This window comes from Elaeis guineensis, chromosome 1, assembly GCF_000442705.2.
Source record: "Elaeis guineensis isolate ETL-2024a chromosome 1, EG11, whole genome shotgun sequence".
Lineage (NCBI taxonomy): Eukaryota > Viridiplantae > Streptophyta > Magnoliopsida > Arecales > Arecaceae > Elaeis > Elaeis guineensis.
Window position 1 is genome coordinate 112,764,516 of NC_025993.2, and position 27,466 is coordinate 112,791,981.

A 27,466-nucleotide genomic window follows, 5' to 3' on the forward strand; every position below is an offset into this window, starting at 1 on the left:
GGTGGATTCCAGTGATCTGGGCCGTTCATTTGGAGATCTGATCCATTTTAGACGTCCTGACCGGCCGGTGGGACAGGAAATGGACGGCGGAGATTCGTTGCGCTCTCCCAACGCCTGTGGTTGTTTGGTCATTATTTGAAAGGGTAGGAGCCAGAAGTGGAAGCGGGTAGAAAGAAACTCCACATCGTGCGCTAGTGTTCTCTGAGCTGTGCCACAACCATGGGCGAAGACGAGAGGAATAAGGTCGTCATCGACACCGATCCCGGAATTGGTAAAAACCTAACCTTGATCTCCAAAAATGAGTAGAAAAACCCATAATTTCTTGCTTCCAATCTATTGTTTTTGGGTTTTGCTTGGTAAAATTTGTGTCGATGTGAGTTTGTGTTCAGATGATGCGATGGCGATATTTGTGGCGCTGAACTCGCCAGAGATAGAGGTGATTGGGCTGACGACGATATATGGGAATGTCTATACCACGCTAGCCACAAGAAATGCGTTGCATTTGGTAATTAACCTCTCCCATGAATCATCTTTTTTCTTGTGGATCTTTTGCATCTGGTCTGGAAAATTGATGAACTGCTCTTCTGGTTAGGGGAGATTCTTCTTCTTCTTCTTCTTCTTCTTCTTTTTGAATTGATCTTCTGAAAGGGTCGAATATTTTCTGTTACGTACGAAAACCAATTCAATTTCATAACAATAATTGAATTGGAAAAAAAAAAGGGAGTGGAAGTTTATGTAGTATTTGATTCAAATTGCAGTGAGAGCTACCAAAAGCCACCATTACCAAAGCATCATCTTCGATGATCATTTGAGAAGCACTGATCTACCATATGGTACAATTATGTGGCTGAGCTTCTCAACCATTTGGGATATGAGTTTTGCTAATCCTGATGGAGATGGTTTACATTTTGATACCATAAATTGAAATTTTTAGATTTACAAGATCTCTAATGCAGTGATGTAGGGCTGGCTGGGGGATTTAGCTTGATGATAGGTACTTAAGCTGGTAAACCATTCCATGATCTGTTGTGGTGTTTGGCAAGTAATTACCAGTTATCATATTTCTTCTTTGTTTTTCTAGTCTTCATGAACAATCCAAATCAAACCAAGTATAAACCCTGGGCATTTGGTAACAAGTTTATATGATTGTGTATCGCATAAGTACTATATAGTTAGCAACATAGGACAACCATAGGAAGTTCTGCTATGACAGCACTATAGTAATTAGAAACAGCTGATGTAGATCATGGGATGGTGCATCAGTTTCAAACTCCCTTACTTATTTCACTAAGGTCTGTACTGGAAATTTAGCCTCCACTATATGGTCAGTAGTTAACTTAAAATTCATCCTTTTATTAGGTCCTTTGTATGTATTCCATTATCAATATTTGAAATTACACATGCCCTGACAAATTAATTATTGATACATATAACCTTATAAATTATTTCTTATTGCACATCTACCCTCGACATAGTCATAAAGAAGGATCATATTCACAAACTTATGAACTTGAGGGATGAGGTATCATTCTAGCAATAGGGAGAGTCCTACCGAAGAGATTGATGTCCTGTTAGTGCAATCAAGGACCATATGCTGTGGATATTTGTATGCATGAGAATATAACCCACTGTCTAGTGTATCTTTTGAGAGGAGTGCTGTCTACTATATCATTACACATTTTACTTTTTTTTTTTTTTTTTTTTTTTTTTTTTGTATAAACACTAAATTCTGCTTCAGAAATGTTATCTATCAATTTTAAGAATAACCATTTCTTGTAGGTTATTTGGTGTATTTTTTTGGTACATTTAGATTGGTGTGTATGAAAGTAATAATTTAAATTTCATTTGTTTCTCTTCTTCTTTTTTTTTTCCAACTGGTTTAGTTGGAGATCGCAGGGCGGACAGATATTCCAGTGGCTGAGGGATCTCATGTGACAATCACGGTATGTAGTGATCAATATATTATTACTTTGTGGCTGCTGCTGGAAAAACACTTGTTGGTCTTTCTCTTCTTTCTTGATCTAGATCAAATTGTTGTACGTAAATAGTGATATTTATTAAAAGAGCTGGAACTAGGATTGACTGTAGCAATGTTTACACTTGTACATTCAGACTAGGATGTTTACATGCCAACTTGTTATATATATTCAAATCCATCTATATTGAGAATCCTTGAACATAAAAAGTTCTGTGGGGCTCCTTGCAGCAAAAGTTTGTCAATATCTTGAGTTCTGGTCAAAATTTCTTAATTTTTCTAGTTCAAAGGGCAGTTCTTTGACTTCTCAGTGCATGGAGTTACCTGCACGCTTTTTCAGTTGCAAATTTAGACTTTATTGACACTTACGTTTCCCACCTGCTTTTGTGAACAAGCTGGCTTTCAGTTTTATTAATGCATGCAAATGAGCATAAACAGTAAGCTAGTTGTGTCTCCTCCAGTGTATGTATGAGTATGTAAATTGTATTTAATTTCCTGTGCATCTACTTATGTGAGCATGCAGTAGATCCTTTCTTCTGCACTGATATTTTTGTTTCCAAAATTATTAATCAAAATATAGATTAAATCTTGGAAGAATATTACTTACTTTGTTTTCTAAATGTGTCCAGAAAGGTACAAAGCTTAGAATTGCCGATTTCGTCCATGGTGCGGATGGTCTTGGAAACCTGAACTTTCCTCCACCTAAAGGGAAGCCCATTGATCAGTCTGCTGCTGCTTTTCTGGTTGAACAGGCGAATCTTTATCCTGGAAAAGTTACTGTGGTTGCACTTGGCCCACTTACAAATGTTGCCTTGGTCAGTTTGTTGTTCAGTTGACTTGTATTGTGAACATAATACTCTGAATATACTATCTTTAGTTAACTTTTTCTAGCTCTTCTCGCTATTGAATCAGGCCATTGAACTTGATCCTGCATTTCCTAAAAAGATAGGGCAAATTGTTCTTCTTGGTGGTGCATTTTCAGTGAATGGGAATGTCAATCCAGCAGCAGAGGCTAATGTATGCCTAATCTTTCCTGGCAACTTTTGTATGTTTATTCATATGATGCATGCATCTATGGTTGGTGTAACTTTGGATTTCCATAATTTAATGTGATCGCCTCACTTCACTTTCAAATATTTACAAGAACTCAAATTCATAATTATATTATTGCATAACATTTGCAGACCAGAAAGGTAATTTATTCAACTCTGGTAAACTCAGAAATACCATTGATATTTTAGCATGCCCTGTGGGCATTTCATAGGCATCCCTTCTATGATGCACATAGGAAGATATTGAATTGTCAGTTTTCCATTTTGCTTTCTTCAAGAAATTAGACTATAAGATCTTATAGAGAAGAGACTGAAGACTGAAACTTCGACAGCTTAAAGCTGAGGCAACATGTCAAGTCAAATATTTGCTGAGTACACTGGTCCACCTTAGCTTTACTTTTCTGATTGTACAAAACATTCATTTGATAGAATTCCTTTTGAGCCTGTAAGATTCAATTCTTATTCTGTTAAAGTGAAGAGTTTACTTTCATTATGCAATCAAGAGGATGGTCGCCTTCCATACAATACAGCACATTTCTATCGTTATGAAGATAAGTTAACAGGGTTCATGCTATCATCTTCTAAGATAAGTATGTCATATGAATTATCTGCTTGTTTAACTTAAGCAATATATATCAAAATAACTGGTTTAGATGAATGGACTTTTATGTTCTGTTTGTTCCAGCCAGTGTTTGCTCAGTGTGAGCTGTATATCGAGCACATGTTTCTATGAGTGAAATATGACTGTTAATTATTCTTACTTTTTTACCAAAAGTTGACTTTTCTTAAAAAGACAGACCATCATCTTATATTTGTTTCTGCAATTGGAGAAGCAGATCTTTGGTGATCCAGATGCTGCTGATATTGTGTTCACTAGTGGAGCTGATATTTTGGCTGTGGGAATAAATGTAACACACCAAGTTGTTCTGACAGGTAAACTTTCAAATCAGATGACTGCTTTTTTTTTATTTGTAATGTAATGTTTATGCTGTCAAAATTAAAACATTTTGTTTTATCTGTCAGGAAAATATTCTGCTGTTTTTTCTCAGGAGAACACTTGTCAAAAACGTTAAAAATTAATTTATTCACGGATGTAGATTTTTACCATAAAATCATAGGATAACTCTTTATAAAATGTAAATAGTCCAAAAGAATACTTGTTATTTTACTTGTAAATGTTTCTAACAAGGTTTTCTGTACCGGTACCGATGGCCGGATCGGCCAGCCGACGGTACGATACGGTACACCTCCGTTCCGTTCCGAACCGAGGCGAACCGACGAAGGAAACCTGGAAAGAAAAAGAGAGAAAGAGAGAGAAATAGAGAGAGAGAGAGAGGGAGAGAGGAAGAAAAAGAAGGAAGGGAATCCGCCGGAGGCCCTCCGGTGGACAGCCGTGGCCGTCGGGCGGCGGAACGGCTCCACGCGGAGAACAGGGGCGATCCGTCCTTGTTTTTCGATTTTTTTTTTAAAAAAGCTTTTTCAAAATGAAGTCGGCAAGTGGTTTGCTGACTTAATTAAGTGAAGTCGGCAAACCACTTGTTGACTTCGTTTTGAAAAAAAAATTTAAAAAAAAAAATCTGAGAAACAGGGGCGATCCGCCCCTGTTCCCCGCGCGGAGCCGCGGGAGGCCGTTCCACCGCCCGACGGCCACCGTTGCCCGCCGGAGGGCCTCCGGCGGATCCCCTTCCTTCTTTTTTTTCCTCCCTCCCTCTCTCTCTCTATTTCTCTCTCTTCCTTTCTTTTTCTTCCCGAAAACGGCATGTATCGTTTTGCATGCCGGAACCGTCTCGGTTCCCCGTCGGGATGGTTCAGCACGCCCCATACCGGGCGGTTCGGCCCGGTATGGCAAACCCCTTTCTAATCTCTTTGGCAACCTGATCATGAATTTGTGTTGTTTCGCCATACGATGCTCCTCTGTGACGGAAAACATGTGTATCTACTTACATAAGCTTCTTAACACATTTTGCCATTCAATCTGTCCTAATGGGCGTACTATATGTAAATGCCCTATCTAGCAAGAAAGGATTATCCTATATCTTTCAATTGCCTTGATAAATATGATAACCAAATTTGAGAAGTTACTTCCTCTGGGGTCTTGAAGATTCTAGTTATCATTAGTTATTCTTTGATCTAATATATTCAAGATTAAATTCATTGAAGTATGATTCACATAACAATAATGTTAGCTGCAGATGGTCTGGCCTTGAGCCTTTATTCAGAGTTCTTACTTTCGTGGAGCATTGACTCAACATGGCAATTATTGTCATAATCTTTATGACCAGCGCACAGGGCATTTGCCATCATATAGCCTGCTGATTTTCCTTATTTCTTCTCCTCAGTCTATAATCATTTACATATCCTGTTTAGGTTGTAATTAAGGATCGTAAATGTCATTCCTGATGTCAAACTCATTATGAATTGATTATCAACAACTACAGAAACAGTTAGTCGTGACAGGCCTTTTTATTAAAATCCATGCAATAATAATGACATTTAAAGTTGATGGTGCTGCATTATCTATTTTCTCATTGAATAAGTAACATTTTGACATCATTGCAGAAGCTGATCGAAACAAGCTTGCACTATCAAAAGGCAAATATGCTCAATACCTGTGCAAGATCTTAGGGATTTACTTTTCATATCACCGTGAAGCCTATTCAACACAAGGTTCGTTGTGGAAGGAGAAATTATTCCGAAATGATGCAAAGGCAGCACAAATTATAGTGTTTTGATGGATGTCTTTTGGATGCAGCTGTCTACCTTCACGACCCAACAGCACTTCTTGCAGCAGTCAATCCATCACTGTTGACTTATATTGAAGGTGTGGTGCGGGTTCAGACAAGTGGCATCACAAGAGGCCTTACAATATTTGATAATACCAAGAAAAGGTCAGCAGATTTTGCTATGTAGAGATTAATCACAGGCGTGTTTAACAATAATAGAAGCGAATGAGAAATTAAACAGATAATGAGCTTATTGTAGTATAATCCATTTGTATCTTCCTGTCACATGCTGATATGCATTTATCAACATTCTCCTAAAACTACTTTTGTGGTTAATTGAGTTTATTTTGATATCAAAGATCACAGTTGTGATGTAGGTAACACTAATGCAATATATACCAGATCAGTGGACCTCTTAAGTTCTTCTCATGGTTAAGCTACAGAAGCAAGCATAAAATTCCAAATTTTATTATTAGATAGTTGATTTGGATGTCAGATGATATATGGTAATGATGAGACAGATAATCACATAATGCTAGGGTTACTTACAAAATTAACAGCAAAGTACTTTCATAATAAAAATTTCTAGTCCATTTCCCTGCAAAGATCATGATGAGATTCCAGAAATCAACTGCAGAAAAGGTAGCTTGTAGGTGTTGCAGACTTTGAATATAAGTTTGCTGGTTTTTCAGGCTAGGAGCCATGAAGTTAATGTCTGGATTGGACAAAACTAATGCAATTTTAGCCAAAACAACACAAGTCCTGTTTGTTTGCCAGTCTTATAAGCAGTACCAATATAAATGTCATATGACATTAAATTCTAACGCACATTATCATTTCATACGACACTTGACAACTTCCTCATACTTTAATGTGAAGATGGACATCACCATTGTGGAAATGATCTCTGTTTATTAATGTATAAATGATTTTGATGCAAAATAGAAATCTTATATAGCTTAATACTATTGTAATTGGTTTTGTTCTTGGACATTTAAAAAAGAATCCAACAATATTAGTCATGTCATGGAACTCATTGGTACTTTAAAATGCATCAGCACTCACTGATCATTTGCACATCTTAAATGGATAGTTGAATATTCGAAGGAGCGTCTAAGCACCTGTAATTTTGCATAAAACTGCTTACTCTATGGAGATAAATTTGTTTCATGAATGGAATAAGGCCAATGAGTGTATTTGCATAAGAATACTGAAGATAGATTCATAAAACAGACCTGAAGGAAGGACAAAGCTTGTTGGTTATTGTGATGGTTGTTCAATTCCTATCAGTCCAAGTCAATGCTACATGAGATTGTGCACGCATGGAAGGCAGACAATTTCCACTGCATCAACGATTCTGTCCTACATTCTTGCTCATATTGTCAAGATCCATACATCTACTGCATATGTGTGTGTGACACACGTACGCACACACACACACACAATCACATCTTGCATTTATGTTCATATGGTCATGATAAATTCATCCATTGCTACTTCTAATTAAAGATAATTGTGCCGACAATGGGTTTCTTCCTGTAAATTGATAAAAACAGAAGGGTTTTCATGTCCTTCTGTAAAGAAATTTTGGATGTACAACAGGGTTGTACTACTGAATTGTCGATCTTTCGACTTACTATGATTTGCTTGTCAAAACATTCCAGGTATGGCGAAATCACAGGGTGGTCCAATAAGCCAACTGTGAAAGTTGCTGTCACGGTCAATGCTCCTGCCATCGTTGAGCTGGTCATGGATAGGCTCATGAACTCTTAGCAACATTGATCCATGCTGGAAGATATTGCAGCTAGGGAAACAAGAAGTGGCCAGAAGCTGGTCATCAGCTGGTTGATTGCTTCTACAAAACATCTCTATTACTGATGGTATGGCAACTGAGTCTGTGATCAATGAGTTGCATTTGTAATAGTTTTCTTTTACTTCATATTCTGTGACAAAAGAAGGGATCGATATGATAACTCCCCAGTACTCTAAGATAATGGCATGCAATCAGATATTGAGGAACATTTTGGAATTTTTAAGCATATTCAACAGACTCTTTTGGTACAGATTTCTCGGTGCAATGAGATTGTTACATGCAATTCAGGAATTGTAGTGCCATGAAGTACTCCTCGTAGTTTGGTGATTTGTAAGTTCAATGATGGAGTGCTTACTTGAGGACAGCAAAGATCCAAATCTCACAAAGTTTTTAAGTTTAGTGAACACTGGCCACACTAAGAAGGCAGATTTCCCCATGTAGGGTGCATTCTTGCTTCATTTCACTCCTGTCAGATTTCCCCAAGCGATTCTGTTTTAAGAACTTGAGCTTATGGCATTAGCATAGGCAATCCTACAATAGCAACAAAATTTTTCAGTCAAAACGAAGATGAGAGGGCTATCAGATTAATTGGGAACATGAATAACTGAAGAATCCACTCAATAATATTGAAAATTTAAAATTGGCACCTCAAAGCTTGGTTCATCAACGAATTTTGAGACTTTGCATTCAGGTTTTTTCCATACTTATCCAGTTAAATGAACGCCCTACCGATCAACTCTAATAAGGCCGAGAAATGCAGGATAAAGTGCTACATAATACACATTATTGGCACAAACTTTTTGTTGCAATCGGAAAAACCATATTCATAACCGGTGTTATCCTGGAAGAGCCCATAGTTTCTACACATGCAATTAAATAATGATCCAGTAAAAGAAATTCCAATCATATCAATTTGTTGGTAAACAAAAAAAAAAAAAAGAAGAAAAAGCTTAGGTTGCCTTAGGTTTGAGATCGGAATTAGAATTGGAATGAGAATTAGAATGGTGATATTCTATAACGATGAATTTGATTCGTGATCGGAATCGAAATGAAATTTAGATATTAGAGGAGAGTGAGGGTTAAAATAAGATCCTTCCAACCAAATACTTAGAATGAGCTCACTCATTTCTATTCCAGAGGCCTGCTCTCTCTGACCAAGCATGCTCTTACTAACAAAATTAATTTACTACCTCAACCTGTGGGCTTTCGGGTGCTCTACCACTGCCATCTCCCTGACCAATCTGAACCCACGGATGTGGTTGGTTTCATGCTAGGAATTGATCTGTAGAGGATAAGAAAAGATGAAAGCCACTTGATATCCTTGGAAGGCATGATCTTTGCAAGAGCCGGTGCTTTTAATAATATTAGTTAATAAGAGTATGCTAGCAAGGGATGCTATCCTCTTGCTTAATTCAATTGCTTTCCTTCTTTTGTTCCGGTCATTATCGTTGTTTTATGTGCTATCACTATGTTCTTCAATTGTGTGCCGGACTCTTCAATTGTGCCATGCACGGATCTACCTTCTTCTTATACATGACTGTAGCAACTATTTATCACTCTTCTGGTTCTGCTCCTTTAAATGGTATAATGCAAGTCGAACAATTCAATAAAACTCAAGTATCCAGCAATTGTACATGGAGTGCATCATCCTTTCCCCTTTATTGGCTTCATCAACTGCCTGGAGGTTTTAGCATATATGTTGTTGGTACATGCTTCTTATACACATTAACTGGAGGTTTTATCTTACATGCTGCTGGTGCATGCTTCTTATTCATACATGTTGCTGATACATGCTCTTTATTCCCATGTATATGTCGGCTCCAGTTCCGGGCTAAGTCATCGTATTCTTTACCCACTCTGTATTATTTCCTGGGCTTGCGGCTTTCTCTCTCCGCCGCCTCCACTTCATCATCGGCTGTTACTGGCCGTTCTTCTGCTTAATTCGTTTCCATAGGTCTTACCGTTGGTGTGGATGGGACCTACCGTTAAAAATGAATAAATAAAACGAAAGTCCGTAACGGAACTCTTATTGCCCTATGCGCGGGAAACTAAAGCGCACGGAAAAGCCACGACAGGGCACGCGGAATTCTGCTCTAGTCCGTAAAAGTCTTCGGCGGATGCTTGATGATTCTGGATCATTGGTAATCTAAATTTTGAGATGTTCTAACCTCCAATAATCTAAGATCATAATATTTGATTTATTATAATACAGTAATTAAAAATTTTTAGATATATACAAGCAACTTATTTGATATGCTACGAAAATTCAAGATCACAGATCATATAATATCAAAAATATTTCTGACATATCACAGATGTATTTTTTTATATTATCTACTGAACAAGTTGATTAGCTATAACATTCACTTGAAAAGCGATATTTCAGTCATGAATTGAAGATGAAAAATATATATAGTATTTAACTAGTGCGATTAGAAATATGAACTTAACATTTGTTCATCAATAGAAATAATAGAATTTTGAAGTCTCATGAAGAAGTCGACTTAATGGACACTCTAAAAAGATGTGTTTAGTACCTATACCTCTAATAGATTTCAGTAAATATTTTTTTTGGAGTACCAGACTATTTCAAGATTATACAATCAGAAAGAAGTTTCATTTTTTTTTTTTGTGAAAAGTAGCCAGATACTATATATTAAAATTTTAGAATAAAATCAAATAGATTTTTTTTCTTTCTAACCAGCATGATAGAAGGATTTTTTTCTTTTCCGTAGAGACGATGCCCTAAGTATCTACGTGCGTTCATTCTCTTCTGTGGAGAAGATGTTTCAACTATCCACCCACATATGCGAAAAAAATATTACTGCAAAAAAAATAATTTTTTCTTTCCGAAAGTCTCTTAGCCGTGAGGGTATTTTGGTTAACGTATTTTAATATAAGATCACCGTGATGGAGTGATGTTAGAAACCATCCTCAAGAGTGGATTTTCGATCATCACGTTATATGGTGATTTGAGGAGTAAGGATGATTTAAAATCACCATCATATAGGATCATCTTGATGCAATCAAATACGGTGATCTCATTACCACCACCCACACCATCCTTGATCTTAGGTGGGTCATCCCATACTAAACGTCCTAATTTTTTTGCCTATAAAAGATGCCTTGTGAACGTGAGAACAGAATGGCAAGAAAAAAAAAGGAGGAGATCGTGAGGAGATTGTGAGCCACTAAAAAAAAAGAGGAAGAGAGAAGAAGAGAGGCTTGGAGAGAGTGCTTCGTTCAAGAAAGAAGATTGAAGATCATCGATTGAAGAAGTTTGCTCAACCTCGAATTAGAGTTATTCCATCGAAGAGGATTTTTCTGGAGGTTTATTTAATCTTTGAATTTCTTTTTTCTTGTATCAAAAGCAATATTTTCGATGTGATGTCAGAAATTTTTTTTTTTTTGTACTAAGCTATTATTATAGTAGAAGCTTCTTCTTACTTTCGTTTTTATGTGGATGTAGGCTTTGGTCGAATCACTATCTTGCTCTTTAGTTGATTGATGGGATTGATTGAATCTAGTGCTTATTCTATCTTCGCCAGAGGATAACCTTCTAGTGCCATAGTTTCTTCCCTTCCCCTTTCTGGTCCTATCTCCCCAGCTTCTTAAAACCAGCTATACTTAATTCATTTACCAACCAATTGAGGGCTGGTCCTTATTTATAAAATTAATAAGCGGATTTATTTGTAACAGGCTTTCGAGGTGCTTCTTACAAACAAATCGAAATCGGGCACAACAGCCAAAGAGCCAAAGTGGGGAGGGAGGGGAGTTTCTCAAGTAAATGCAGAAATCCTACTCTTGCTCTTGAAGGAAGTAGCATCTTTCTTGTTGGGTAATAGAATATGTTTGAGCAATAATAAATAACTGGTGAGATAGCAATGGAAATCGGAGGCTTCGCTCTTGGCCGATTCAGCTGAAAACGCAGGTCAAGTCTGGTACGCTATCAAGAAGTGATTAAGTATTTGGGCCTGACTTCATTCGCTTTGCTATTCGCCCCTGATCCTAGTCCTAAAGAACCTTCACTAGTGTCTTTTCCTTTCTCACACCCTCTCTTCGCGGAAAGTCTTCGTTCTATTTCTTTCACTCCAGGAATAAAGTGACTCGATCATAGGGAGAGGCACAGGAGCTCGGCTATTCTCAAGCAAAAGAGAGGTGGGATCTCTTCCGACAGCAGCTTAAATTTTGATATTTTTATGATTGATATAACTTCTCTAAATTTTTGATATTAACATTAACATAATTTTTATTCTATTTATTATTTTTTAAATACTTGAATCCCAACACTTACTTACCGTATTTTGTTCATGTCACTTTTGTATATATTTGCTTATCAGCTTTTTCTACTACTTATGTTACCCATCTTTGTATACTTATTTTGATTTTGAGTTTTTTACATGTATACCCTCTAAAATATTCAAATTTACATAAATACCCTTTTAAAATTAATATCTGTATGTATACCCTCATAAAATATCTTTTTTTACATATGTACCTATATCATCTAACGCCGTTAAAAATTAACAGTTTAACATTAAAATGATTAAAGTATCCTTATGGATAAATATATAAAAAAAAATATAAAGATGTATATGTAAATAGTAATTTTATCAAGATATTCACATAAATTTGAATATTTAGAAGAGTATACACGTAAAAAATAATTAATATGAACATACTTCTCTTGATTTGTTAATTCTTTCTTTATTCTAATAGAGAAAAATTAACATATGCAACAAAAATAATAAATTTACTTAATTTATTAATTTACATAGATAAAATGATCTTTTCATCAAATGATAGATTAAAATTATTTTATCTAGAAAATAAACAGATCATAACCATCCATATTTTCTCTAATGTACAATAATATACTTTTAAGAAAAGTATCTAAATCTGATATTAGATGAATAACTTATATATTTGCATAGAGTGGATATAGTTGTAGATTTGGACATTATATAATAATAAAAATTTATACTATTTTATTTTAAAAATTTTTATCAAAAATATCTTTGTGAAGTGTACAGGTATATCATGTTGTTATAGGATGAACATAATCATCCCATCTTACATAAAAATAAAATAAAATAAAATATTATAATATATAAAATATTATATAATATCGTCATCGTGTTGTTATATTATGTAATATGTTATTACATTGTAGAGTAAGAGGATCTAAATTCATCTAGATGAAATAGATAAAAATTAAATTAATTTTTTTTTACATGTATATCCTTCTAAACATTCAAATTTGTATAAATATCCTCATAAAATTACTATTTGTGTATATATTCTTATAAATTTTTTTTTGCACATATATCCATAAAGATATTTTAGTCATTTAAATTTTAAATCATTAATTTTTTAATGACATTAAATGATATGAGTATATATGTAAAAAAAATAAGAAAAAAAAATGATATACATATAAAATAAATATTTTATGAGAGTATACATATAAATATCAATTTTAAAAAAATATTCATATAAATTTAAATATTTAGAAGGATATATACATAAAAAATCTTTTTGATTTTTATTTTTTTTTTCTACCAAAGTTGCTGCCTTATATTTTTGGCAGTCTTTGATTCATCATAAATAAAGCAGCTCCTTTCCATCCCCCCCTCCCCCTCCCCACCCTCACCCTCAAACAACCCCCGTCTCCCCAACCCAAAAAAAAAAGAAAAAAAAAAAGGTATACTAGCTAATTATTGGAAGGGAATTGTGATATAAAGTCACATTTGTCATGCTTTTCCACTCATGATCACAGCCACCATGCGGAAGGTGATTACCCCCATTGTTAACAATGGCGTGACTCCCGCTGGCCTTGCTTCTGGGACTGGGAATAGTTTTTTTTTTTTTTTTTGGTAAGAGACTGGGAATAGTTTTGAGTAGGCCTTTTTTTGGATGGTGGCAACACAAATTATCCGGCCCCTCAGCTCCCACAATCTACCATATTGGCTACAAGCTCACACACTTCTGCCATCCACGTGGTCTTGTGTGTTGTTCAATTACAATTCCCCGCGTGACTGGGCATCTCTCAAACAACAAACCCTGTTAGTTGGGCTACACACTATCTTTATGAGATATTATTAGTTGTATTAGATCCACAAATTCAATGGTGGACTAATCCCACCACAAATTGATATGCGCAAAGAAAGACAAAAAAAAACAAAAGGAAAAAAATATAATATATATATATATATATATATATATATATATATATATATATATATATATATATATATATATATATATATATATATATATATATATATATATATGCTTTCATGCATGTTGGATCATGATTGAATTGATCCACCGGCCTAACAATAGATTTAATCCTATTAAAAATTTCACCAATGTTTATATCCTTTGGAACGTCAAGTTCTATAATGACAACTGCTTCTTGATCTTGGCAAGTGTTGGGTATTAAATCATTCCCTCTCTCTTTTGCTACATGCTCTTAAACCCGACATTTACCTTGGCCTCTATATATATATATATATATATATATAATATTCTGTAACCTTGATTTCTACTTCTACCATCATTGTGCTAGTTTCTATATTACTAGCTAAACATCACGAGAGCTAGCAAGGATTATTGAACAATTTGAAAAATATTTGTACTTTATTGGAAAGTGGATATATTGGGCATCAATCGAGCTAAAGCATAAAAAAAAGGATGGTGAGGATTAAAGAACTTGCTCATATTTAAAATTTTATGAAATAGATCTGTCCCAATTTTTTTTATAGGATTGGACATGCTGTTCTAATATTGGGGACAAAAGATATTTTAAACATCCTCGGCGAGATGCTAAAATAATAACAAAATAATCCTATCCTGATAATCCATATAGTACCCTACTGGACAATCCTTCTGAAACTTGAGTTCTTAATGTGAATTGCAGTATCCTTCTGGATAACCGCGGTATAGCCAACCCGCACAGCTGGCATACCGCATTTGAAGAAACAATTAGTGTAATTAGGTAGATTTATTGGCACCAACAACCAATTACGCCCTCCCACATGTCATGCAGGTTCACTTGTTAGGCGCCGAAGCACTTTTCCCGCAGTGCAGTGAAACAATTTGGTAAGACGACTGCGGTACGAGGAAAGCTTCCCATCTCACAACTCACAAGGATGAAAAGGTGTCGGTGGCGCAAACGAAACGCGACCCAGATGAGTTCCCCGGTTGTTGCGATCCATTGACCGTCAGATCTCACAGAGGATCAGATCCAACGGATCCCGTGCACCGCGATCGGCCAATCATCTTGTTTCGGGGCTCCACCGCACTCACCCAACCCACTCCTACTTTAAACCATCCGACGGCCACCCGAGGTTTCAACTCCAGAAAACGTAATCCAGCCACCAGCAAATCACAACGTAGTGGAAGTGGTGGCATTTTAGTAGATAAATTAAAAGAAAAGGGTGATTTTATTTAATACGGTATCGTTTGAAAACCGCTTTGGTCTTCCGACCCAACTTTCCCGTCCGGGTCGGCGTCTTTCGTGGGTCAGCCTATAAATACCCCACGAACGAAGCCCTCTTGGCTCTGAGAATTTCCTCTCCGCTATTCTCCGCCCTCTGGGGCTTTAAAACCCTACACCAAGAAAGGTAAATGGCCCACGAAATCCTCCACCAAACCCTAGAAATCTCCGAAGATCGGGCCTCCGGCGAGCGATCGGCGGCGGATTCCGGCGATCCTGCCCTCTCGCGGACCGCCTCCTCCAGCCGCCTCAACGCCAAGGCGCCCGAGTTTGTCCCCCGGTCGGCGGCCGCGGATCGGATCGATGCCCGCAAGCCGCGGGTGGTGCCGATCCACCACGGCCCGACGCCGGTGATGCAGGTCTACCACCCAGCGCCGCCGAGCCCGACGTTTTTTGCTCCGGTGCCGGGCTCGTTCGAGTACTATGGTGGTGGAGGGGGTGCGGGGTTTGGGGAGCAGGAGACGGTTCCGGGTCCGGCCGATCTGGATCCTGCTCCGCCGGCAAGGGAGGGACTCTCGGAAGAAGTTATTCAGAAGATTACGAAGCAGGTGAGTGATTTCTCGAATTCTTTCTTTTAATTTTGTGTTCCCAAATTCTGTTTTTAGAGTCTAGTGTAGTATGTCATATGCTTGAAAGAACAACTACAAAGGATAGGTTTTGAGTTGATGGATATGATAGACGGAGTGACTAGCTAATTAGGAGAATCATTATCAATTGGTTGTAGTTTTATGTAGAATTCTAGCAGTGGAACCAATCTTTATGGAATTTTAGCCAATCTATCCATCCAGGTTCTGTCAAGATATCCAACAAAGTGCTTGTATCTATATGGTCTCTACCATTTTCAGCACAAGAAAGCTCGTTTCTTTACTGTATGACCTCTTTGGGAGTGATATTTGAACAAACAAATCCTCTTTATAAGGCTTTAAACCTTTGTCTACTGTAGAAATCTCGCTCCTATGCTATTGGGCACCAGGTGACCATTTGAATTGTTTTCTATGATTTTCTGAACGTGTTTGGCTTTCAATACTTGATTGACATGTAATGAATAGCATTTCAGTGCTGTGGTTTAGGAGCCTCTCTCTCTCTCTCTCTCTCTCTCTCTCTCTCTCTCTTTTTCGGAGCAAACTGACTGTCAAGTTGACATGACTCAAATTACTATTTGTGGCATAATCATAGTTTTGGTTTCTATTGTGCTTGAGTTAACTTGAGGAACCTTGTTGAATCCCATATTTGTTGGCTTAATTCATAGCCAAGTGATAAAAACTGCACATTGAGTTTATAACTGAGCTTCTAATGAATGGTGTGCCTTTGTGTGGTAGATAGTGTAAATTTGTCCGAAATGCCTGAGTACAACTGACCTATAACAATGTCGATATGCTTTTTGAAACCTTTTTTTTAAATACTTGGTGGTCCTCATTTTGGATAGGATCAGCTTAGTTGGTTGCTCTACAATCCATTCTGATTAAACTTGTACACGTTTTACAATGGACTCTCAAGTTGATGTAGTACTTTCTGAAAAAGTGGATTAGAGTATGATGGCTTCTTGTTGAATTTACCTCTTCTCTGATTTCCCCCCCTTTTTAACTGTTAAATAAAATTCTTTGGATATAAAGTAGCCGAACATGTTCTTACTTGTAAGAAATAACTATAAGAATTGCTATCGCTCATATTGGCTGTTGTTTTCCTGGCTATGTAACTCATTTTTTTTTTACCCTAGCTTTATGCTGCAAACACAATTAGTTTCTGATGCAAAATTCAATTGTATGTATGATTTTGTAAGATCATGCTATCTGAATATAGCTTTCTTTTTTTTCTTTTTCTTTTTTTTAACAAGATTCATTTTTTGAAATTTGCAGGTGGAGTATTATTTCAGTGATGTAAACTTGGCTACCACTGAACACCTGATGAGGTTCATTAGTAAAGATCCAGAGGGATTTGGTAAAATAATTTTTGTTAATTAGATTTTAATTTTTTAATTTTCATTTCTTTTGATTTTATGTTTTATATTTTTTGGTGAGATCTGAGATATGTATAGAATTTAATTCTTGTCAGCTCTTTTTTAATAGGTAAGCTTATCTCCAACAATCATGATCAACGTGCAAATATTTTTTAAACTCTAAACTGGTCATGCTATAGACATTCAATTATAATGTTCCCAAAACAAATTGAAAGTGAGCTATATTAGAATTTTAGACCCCTATATTATCTATCACACCTTAGGTGAGTAGGGTGTTAGCAGATTTCTGTGGGATTCCTTCTTGAGGGTGGCAAGGGATAACATCTACTAGTCCCATGAACAATAATGGATGGGCTTAAGGGGGAATCTCTATTGATGAGTAGCAAAAAAAATTGGGACTAAGGCTATCAGTTGCATAGAGGATCATGGTAGCCTTTATTTATTTTTTAGGGGTTAAAACTTTAAAGTGTGTTCATGCTTGTTAAATTATATTTCTCCAACCACATTCACAAAATGGGTACCACAACTCATTTAAAATACACTATTAAAAAAAAGTTAAGAATTGTGGGATCAATAATATTTTTTTTTTGTCTCTATCTAGTTGAATTAAAGCTTTCATAATATATTTCACCCATGCACAATATGTGCTGGGAAGGGTGGTTGTTAAGTATTTAAGTTTGGTTAAACACACAATGTACATTGTTTTTTAACATGCGACAATCCTTTGAAAGGTGGAAAATATGATGCTCAAAATATTGTAATTCCAGGATCGATCTTTCAGCCCAACAAATTGTCCAACATAATGATCTTTTCTTTTTTTTTTTTGGTACATAACAATGATGATCTTTGATCCAAAAGTTGTAAGATATTAACATAGCTGATTTCTAATATTGTCAATTTTCAAGTAAAATCCTTTTGAAAAACATCCATAGCAAAGACCCCACAAAATACAAAACCATATCACAAAGTTTTGCACAAGAGAACTAGCACGAATTAACGCTTGTATGTTACTTCCCCATTTAATCAAGAGATGGTTAATATTCCATAGAAAACTATTTTCTAACTGAAACAAAATCATAGAAGTATTGGTGTAAAGCTTTTTTTTTTTTTTTCCTTATCTCAAATGCTTTCAAGCAAGGTTTGCTGAATCAGGATTGGGAGTCGTACCAATCGGCGACCTGTTTGGTGTGGTACTAGCACATATTGTACTGCACTAGGGGGGAGGGAGAGGGAGAAGGAGAAGGAGAGGAGTTGGGGGGAGAGTGAGAGAGAGGCTGAGGACTCCAGATGTGGCGATGGAGACTAGGAGAGTGAGGACTCACCTGGTTGGGGCCCCATCATTGTCATCGGACATGGATGGGATGTTGTTATTAGAGGATAGGGTCAGAGGAGGAGGCGGGAGACGAAGAGATAGGGGATGCGGGGGCTTCGAGGGCATTGAGCCATCTGATGACTCTGGATCCGGCAGCAAGGACCGTGAGAGAGAGGACCCACCCTGCTAGGATGTTGTTATTGTTGTTAGATATGGATAGGATGCTATGGGTCATCGAAGGACAGAGGACGGAGGAGTTATGAGAGTCGGAGAGGGGGAGGTGAGGGCTTCAAGGATGTTGGAAGAGCTGGAGAGGGCTTTGGGAGAGGGATAGGGATTTATAGCATCTTGATTTGATTGACCGAACCATGTCGGTGACTTACTGGTCTAGTTCGGTACGCTCTGAACTGGTTAGTTCGTTATGGTTTAGCAAACATTGCTTTCAAGAAAGAGAATAAAGACAATGAATGGCACTGTAAAAAGACCAATAAAAATATTAATACTGATCCAACAACGCTACCACCATCACAATACAGTTCTGCAGTGGATGGTGTATTATGGTTTGCTTGGTCATCAATCCTGGTTTAATTTGCAGTCCAAAACATGCTCAGCAGTGGTTAAAACAAGCTAAACAAGGAATGTTCCTTTGCTTATTCTTAAAAATTGAATGGTTGTATGACTTGTTCCTCTCAAAAATATACATGGATGCACTCTCCTTTTGCAATATGATATATCTGATCTACTGAAAAGTAATAAAAAGGAAAATCTAGGCTGCCTGCTTTGATTGGCCTAGTTATTTAAAATTACCATTATTTTGTGTGCAGTGCCAATATCCGTCATTGCAGCATTTAAGAAAATCAAAGCCCTGGTTCACAACAACTCTCTGCTGGCTATGGCTCTCCGGACATCATCAAAACTTGTAAGTTCTTCGGCCATGTTTACCTGGTTTTAATTCACAACATATATGCCAATCAAACTCTCCTTCCCCCAGTTGTGCTGATACAAACACATTTACTAGTCTAGTCATCAATATTACACTTATGCCAGTATTATGTTGTCATAATGCCATCTATCATACCTCTGATATGGTTATTTTGCAGGTCGTTAGTGATGATGGAAAGAAAGTTAGACGTCAACAGCCTTTTACTGAACTAGATATGGAAGAATTGCAGGTTACATATAGTCAGTTCTGTTTGGACTTATTCATCACTTTTATGTGCTCTGAGTATAAATAATGGGTTTGTTTGTTCCCTTTTTTTCCTTTCAGTCACGCATTGTTGTGGCTGAAAATCTACCTGAGGATCATTGTTACCAAAACCTCATGAAGGTTTTCTCTGCAGTCGGGAGGTAGAGGTTTCTTTCCATGTGTAAATTTGCTATCAATAATTTTTCAACATCGTTTGCTTAAAATCAATGTTGTGATGCAGTGTAAATACAATCCGTACATGCTATCCTCAGACCTCAAATGGCACAACTGCTCAAACTAACAAACCAACAAAGCTTGATATGCTTTTTGGCAACAGGGTATGCATCTTTATCTGTTAATAATTTTTATTTGATCAACATATTACATTGTTTAGGCGATACATCATACTTCCAGATCAAGCTTATATGATGAGTGCTTAAGCTGTGGTTCTCTGCATTTATTGTATAAATTATGCTTTTGACATAACCAGTCGTAGGGAATAATTTTAAAGGATATGTCCTTTCTGTTTGGGCCATTGTTTATACTTTTTCCATGTTTAGGATTTTATATAAGATCTTTTCAGTTTGAAAGGGTGTATGTACATATATTTTTTCAAAATTAAGGAAGAATAGATGTACATGACTCATCAGTGCTTTATATACAGAAGTAGGGGGACATTGTGCCAAGAGAGAGCTTCACATGACTCATGTATTAGAAACCACCGCAACGCTATTGTGCTTCTTAATATGAGATCATGCTAAACAAGCTCAAAACAGGAATAAGTAAATGCAGTGGTGACTGGTGAACTGAACAATGGAGGAACCATATGGCAGGCTTAGTATCAACATGAGTGAACGAGAGCAGCTAGAAATAACAAAGCATTGAGTTCACCATTTTTAAAATGAGATGAGTGGAAGACAGTAACAAGCAAAATTATGGTCCCACGAATGTCTAAGCAAAAGTATGGACCATAATCTTGAGGAGATGTTCTTCCTCTCATGCTTCTAGTAATTCTACAGAAGTACCGGCTGTGCCAAGATCATCAGATAATGGTAATGCTTTGCAGCAACTATTCTTATGATTGCTAGTTGTGTAGGAGATAATAAGCCTACCATAACCTCTAAGATTGTTTAACCATGACTTCTTACCCAAACATACTTGCTTACTTTGAGCTGCAAAGTTAGTAAGACCAAATTATGATTATCAAATTGGGAGAAAGGTTTTTACAATAACTAGACCTGAGATAACATTATGACTGAAAGTAGCATCTTTGGCAACACGGCTTCCATTTAGGTTCAAGTTAACTGCATACTGGTTGGAAGGCCAGCAATCATCCAAAAACATCAAAGCAAATTAATCGCATAGCAAACAGATGTTTGAATGATGATTTCAGATTAAAAACAACTCAATTCAACTCAACTCAACTAAGCGTTAATCCCTAACTCATTATTGTCGGCTACATGAATCCTTTTCCTCCATTCCATTATGAGTTAGGATAAAAACACCATTTAAAATTTATCTTAGGCCAGATGAGGTCGAAACAAAATGCATACTTGCTAGGATTCTCATACCGCCCACATTTAAATCTTAGTGGCCAGATGACTCTTTATAGAAGCCTTACAGGTTTGAAATGATTGATAGTAATGGTAGCGTCTGGGAAATTTAACAGTCAGTATTAGTCAGCTTGAGAAGGAGGAACATTATAAAGGGATCTGGTGCTGAAACAAAATGTAGGTTTGGTTGGGATCCAGCAAACTTTCCACGATGATTTTGGGTTTCTGAATCTTGGTAATGCTTTGAAAATCAGGCAATGACATGGGCACAGAAATGATGATGCAAGATCCTAATCCTGCCATGGAGGGGCTATGAATGCCATGATTTATGAGTATTTTTGAAGTTTTAATGAAGGATTTAATGTGTTCTGATACTATATTTTTTGAAGGAATGAAGCAGCAGTAATTCTTATCATTACACTATTAAGGGAAATGACTTCATGCGTACATGATACAAAACTGGTCTATATGCATAAGCATACCACAATTACCATGAATTTTTTTTTTACAGCCATACAGAATTTTTGATGTAAGTACATTATAATGGCATACGTCACCTGCCAAGAAGAATGTAATGAAATACATATTTAGAAGGGGTTTGTGGATATCAAAATTACTTTTTGATTTTGAATATATTTGTTTCTTTTTTTCTGCCATGCAATTGTGCAAGGCATGAAAGAGTAATGTGATGCATAAACAGGATTTATTCAAACTCTGTTAAAATGTCAGACTGCCATCCAAATAAATATCTTGCATAAGCTATATACAAATGGGTGCATAAATGAATGCTTGGGCTGTCATTTATTCTCATTCTTCATGGTTCATACTTCATACACATGCAACTGTTAAAAAAATAGACGGCCTTTTCCAATTATGCTCCAACATCCTTTTTTTCCTGATTCATGGGATATGTGTGGGATTATGTACTATAGCTTTGTAGTTGTTTTTATTAGCCTGTTACGCGGATTTGTCTACCTTGTCACATATGTGATTTTTTGTGGAGCAGCAAAGCATTTAACTCATGGATCTGACATTTGCAAACATATTTCAAGTCTTCATGATTAAAATTCTACTGTTGAAGTATAGGTTGATATTCGTACATTTAAAGATTAGAAGAGTTGTATTGTTTTCTTTAAAGCCTATTGTAATTTCAGTATGTTTTAGACTCAATTTCTTGGGTAAGACTTGTAGATAGCCTGCTTAGAAATGTTCCTTTTTGTAATGTAGCATAGACATGTGTATGTTCGTGTATGAAACTCCACTCACGTTCATGTTTTGATTTTTTTTTTTTTTATTTCATGTACAGTTGCATGCATTTGTCGAGTACGAGACTGTTGAGGATGCTGAGAAAGCAGTAAGTTTTAGGTTTGTGTATTCTTGTCACATTATATTGTAGTCATATTGGTATTCCTGGCATGCAGGTTTCTGAACTTAATGATGAGAGGAACTGGAGAAGTGGGCTCCGAGTTCGTTTGCTGCTTAAATGCATGGTATTGACATTTATCTTTGCTTTGCAATTGTATAGACATGCATCTTCCATCAGATGCCATCTTTACTCTTTGGAAGGATTCTTTCATTGATCATAAAAGAATGCTTCAGTGAAGGGGTATTTGCCTGTCCTGCTGTTGTATCAGTAGGATATTTCATGCATGTGCTGGGAAGCCTTAAGTTGAACTGAAAAATGGAGACAAAGGGAAAGGGAGTTATGTACCAGAAAATGGAAAGGGAGTTAGCAGATCCTACAATCCCATGATTCCCAGGGATTACCCCAAGTCACCTTTTAAATGGAACTTGGCTTTGCATGTGCGGGCATCATCGGAAACACTTCAACTAGAATACTGTGCTGTTATGCCCTTCAAATTTTCACTCTGTCCCTGTTCAAGTATGGAATATTCTTCAAGCATCATTAAGGGGCATTCTGAACGCTTCCTCAGCAATCATAGTCATGCCATTAGTTTGCTTTTTCTGATATATGTTTAGTAAATCCATAATGATTCATTTTGTCATTAGATTGCTATTTGCAAACAAAATTTTGAGAGGCTTCCCATATCTGACTCTTCTTGGGTTATAGATGGGAAATTCTTGAACTGAAATTGTGCTGATACCTTTTACAAATTTGTAGAATAAGTGAAGGGACATGGTAAAACATTGTAAAGATACCATGTGATGTTTCATCACAACATCAGGATAAACTTCAAAATTATTAGTACAGTATGTTGATTCTTTTGGAACATGTGTTTGTAATAAAAAGGTAAATATGTTATGAAAAATATCTGATCTTCTTGATTTAAAGCATATTTGTAAATATTGGTATATTCTAACCCATTTTCTTATGCAAACAGGGCTTGAAAGCTTGCTAGCATATTTGGATTGCTATTTCCCACTGCCATTGATGTTTCTTGCTTTTTCTCTTTCTTTTACATCAAGTGCATTTCTATGCTTTAATAACATTCCTTCAAAGGGTTTTAGAAGGGTCAAAGAAAATCTTTCAGATACAAATTGTTACTGATTTTTTTCTCCATTGCAACTCCAGACAAAACATGGGCCAGGTCGAGGGAGAAAGGGGCATGAAGGTGATATTGATGGAGAGGATGATGTCTCCACATCTAACATGCCAAATGAGAAGCAGGTGGAAGATCCTTCTCAAATATCTGAGGCATCACATGAGCATGTGGTAAGGAGCCATAATTTCTGGTTCATTTTATTTAACTGAATTTAGTTTATAACCAAACAAATTTCTGAATTTAGTTTCTTACCTAACAAAGTTCAGTTTACCTTCCTGGTTTTCTGTTCCAGATCCGATACATCTTTTCTTTATAGCGAAAATGATCAATTTCTTATTCCAATTAAACTTAAGTCTAGCTTTTCACATAGTTTTTCTAATTATTTTTTTCGGACAGGGTGAGGCTCTTCTCAATGAAAAGGATGGTGGTTTGAGACGAGGAAGAGGTCGGGGCTGGGGAGGGAGGGGTCGAGGACGTGGCCAGTACAACAGTAATCGTAATGGTAGTCATATGATTGGCACACCACCCTCGAGCCATCCTATCCACACTGAACAACCTGTGATGGCTAACAAGCAACCTCCTGGTCCTCGCATGCCAGATGGGACAAGAGGATTCACCATGGGTCGGGGAAAGCTGGTAACCCCTGCCAGTATGGTTTAAGGACTACTCTATAAATAGTTCCTCCGTGAAAAATATGTTTGGTGTGTTGTTGATAGAAAGGTGTTGTAGTGCTATTGTAGCTCTGGCATTGGTTTTGGTAAATGCCTTGGACTTGCTGATTAGACTTAAAGTCGGGCCCCTACATTTCTACCTCTTGGGAGTTTTTTCCTTTTTTTTTTTCTTGGGGTTTCTGAACTCATGGTGCAGATCCAGTGTTTGTATTTTGTTTTGTTCTTTTACCTCCTTTAATTGGTAGTTCTGGTATATACATATATATAAAAAGATCAAGGTGATTCAGGACCGTAAATCTTAGCGCAATATCTGGTACATAATGTATGCTGGATTTGTCTTTGTCATGGTTCTATGCAATAAAACTATGTTGCGAGTCAGTCTCAAAGGACATCCTTGTGTGTGTTTCTGGACCTACTAAAAATTGATAGTATATGGTGGATCTAAACGTCACTGGGGATTATAAACTGTGTTTAGGCATCTATTTGGTTATATGGTGGAATTTTGTATGTTCATTGATATTGTGAATTGGTTGATGACTTGATGTTAAGCTGGTAGAATTTTCCAAGAGCATGATTTCTCTGTGTGTCATCTAGTATTTCTTCACTTTCTATTGTTGCTCTTACAGGTTAGATGTAAGTACCTTGTAGAACTTCACTGCTTTTAATAAAGTTTTAGATTGAGTTTGATCATTGAGCCATGATTCAGTCAAGACCTTGCACATGCATTTCAGACCTCGTGCAAAATTCTTGAATTTATGTATCTGACATCAATGGTAAAGTGTAGGCATGAGTATACATGCAGTAATAGAATTAGAAGTTATAATTTATCATAATTTAATAAAACTATCAAGATTACATTGGTATATATTATTTAAGATATTCATGTTAGAGTTGTAATTTTGAAAATAGCGATGTTTGGAAGATGCTAGTCTTTTGAACTGCTAAAGTCTGATATCTGTATCAATTTGTCTTGGGATCAACTCTGAAAGGCTACTGGTTATTGTCTGGTATGCTGCTTCCAAGTATTTTCTAGTCGAGAATTGAGAAAATAATGATGTTTGGTATATGATTAAATAGTTTTTTTCTTTTAATTTTGTAAAGACATTTTTTAGTAAAAATATCAGAATTTGATAATTTCAAACTCTTCTGAAAGCATTCTTCAAAACTTAAAAATTATTATCTCAAGGTCTTAACAAAATTCCAACGGTTTATAGGTCATCATGGTAAAGTACTAGTCCTTCTAATTTTTCAAAATCCACAACTATTTATAAAAATATTTAGATTTTGATTATCTCGGACTTTTTAGAACTATTTGTAGAAATTAACTACTATTTATAGAAATAGGAATATTGTTACTGTGCCAACGGGGCGGGATTGGGGCAAGCCAATCCTTTCGTATTAATGGCATATAATATCTTCCTATTAATGTATTTTATAGTTTATAGGCTTGCAATGCAGTAAGATCGGGATTAGGGCAAGCAAAACTGAGTTGAATTAAATCATCTCCATGGTTTTTTATTCTGCCTTTAACTATCAAGCCATTCAAGTAGCATCGTTGAGCACAAATTGAGAAAGGAAAATATGATCCAAAAGATAATTTTTTCAAATATACCATTTGTTCTAAATTGATCCATTTATATCCTTAGGTGCTACAACATATTAAACAAAGGAGATGGCAGCTGCTTCTCTAAATATTTTTAAAAATTCTAATTTTTCAAAGAAGTCATATAAAAAAGTTATCCCAGTTCCATTTTATCATGAAAATTTTAAAGCATGAAAAAAAAAGTTAATAAGTGAAGAATTAAAAGTTATAGTTTATGGTTGCAAGTAGTAGCAAAGCTTTGCTTCTGATATCTTTTCTTGGCGCAATTCTATACCCTATGTTGATATGTTCATAATTTCTTTTGTTCAGAATAAACCGTAGCATTTTCTTTCAAGAAAAAGAAGATATTATCTCCATATTAGTTTGATAAGATGTTTTACTTAGAGACAAGTATGCTATGAAATTTTATATCTAATTTCAAACCTATGTATTAGAGGTTGTTTATGAGACTAGACATGTCTTTGCTTTGATTAAAGCTTACAAAGCTTTGTGAGCATCCAAATCAGAATCCAAACAATCGAAACCAAACCTGACTCAGTTCAACTGTTTATAACTTGAACATAGTTTCGTCTAAGTTAGGTTTGGACAGGCAAAATTTAGTCAACTACGGCTAAGTTGAGCTACATTAACTTGATTTAGTTGAGGTTTTAGTTGATTTGGAGGATCTACATGCTTAGGTGGACTAAGAAGTGAGTTAGAATTTGATTGTTTTATTTCCCGAGCCTTCAACCTGAACTCAACCTTTATCTAAGGTAATCCAATTTAGTAATATATATGCCTAAGCTAATCCAAACCACATCTTAGATTTGGTTAGTTCCAGGTAACCTGGCCCGGAACTTCTAAACACATTTCCTCATCTTTTCTTCTTCAAAAGTCATTCAGTTGGGTTCTCATTCCACCTAATTGTCCTTCCCATCTCCATTAATAGTTTGGTTCATATTTCAAAAATTTGCCAATCTAACCTTCTTCATATAGGTCATATTGCAGGAGTTAAATAATGACACAATAAACCTCCTCCTTGCTTCCTTCACAGCTCTAACGAGATTGGTCCCGGACGGTCCTACACCAAGACTCTGCTGTGTCGGCCATTTATCTCCAAGGATACTGTTTTCAGGCTTTTCTGTTTTCGATCTTCGAGCACCGTCTAACAGATATGGTCGCCGCTCCCCTTTTCCTTTGTCATCTGATCCGACAGTTGATTCGACCACTCAATCATCTGCCTCTCCGGTTTTTTTTTTTGAAAAAAAGGAAGTCTGTTTTCGCTGTGAAGATGTGGGGCACTTCAAACAACCATGTACGAACCCGCTCAAATATTTCAGCTGCCTCAAGTTCGGTCATCCTTTCAATAGATGTAGGAAGGGTCCTTCCTCTTATATCCAGTCCTCTCCTGTCCAACCTGTAGGTCTTTCTACAAAGAAAAAATGTAGAAATCTCTCAAAGCCTCCCTCAAACTCCTTTTTTTCTTCTGAAAATCCTACTGACGGTAATTGGTTTTCAGCCATATCTAGAACCTCGAAGGTGTTGTTGGCCTTTACCTCCGATATCTCTTCCTATCTGTATTATGCTGCCTTTGTTGAGGCTTATGGCCGCTCCGTGAAAGAAGATGATGTTGCACT

General features: G+C 36.4%; 2 protein-coding genes across 3 annotated transcripts; both read left to right on the plus strand.

Annotated features, from left to right (window-relative positions):
- Positions 1-114: 114 nt before the first annotated feature.
- LOC105036593 (probable uridine nucleosidase 2) lies at positions 115-7,813 on the plus strand. Of its 2 annotated transcripts, none has more exons than XM_073260113.1 (9): positions 115-271; positions 390-505; positions 1,884-1,943; positions 2,605-2,790; positions 2,888-2,992; positions 3,864-3,960; positions 5,587-5,694; positions 5,780-5,915; positions 7,415-7,813. In XM_073260113.1, exons 1-9 carry the CDS (start codon positions 220-222, stop codon positions 7,521-7,523), a joined length of 969 nt encoding a protein of 322 aa, XP_073116214.1. In that variant the 5' UTR covers positions 115-219; the 3' UTR covers positions 7,524-7,813. The 2 variants fall into 2 exon arrangements, with proteins under 2 accessions (XP_073116214.1, XP_073116217.1); XM_073260116.1 differs by lacking the exons at positions 115-271; positions 390-505 and adding exons at positions 571-587; positions 759-833.
- A 7,311-nt stretch (positions 7,814-15,124) lies between these two features.
- Positions 15,125-24,543, plus strand: LOC140858823 (la-related protein 6B-like). Its single transcript, XM_073260104.1, has 10 exons — positions 15,125-15,612; positions 16,921-17,002; positions 19,158-19,252; positions 19,434-19,505; positions 19,601-19,680; positions 19,761-19,857; positions 22,379-22,426; positions 22,494-22,562; positions 23,606-23,746; positions 23,973-24,543. Exons 1-10 carry the CDS (start codon positions 15,196-15,198, stop codon positions 24,234-24,236), a joined length of 1,365 nt encoding a protein of 454 aa, XP_073116205.1. The 5' UTR covers positions 15,125-15,195; the 3' UTR covers positions 24,237-24,543.
- Positions 24,544-27,466: the final 2,923 nt, after the last annotated feature.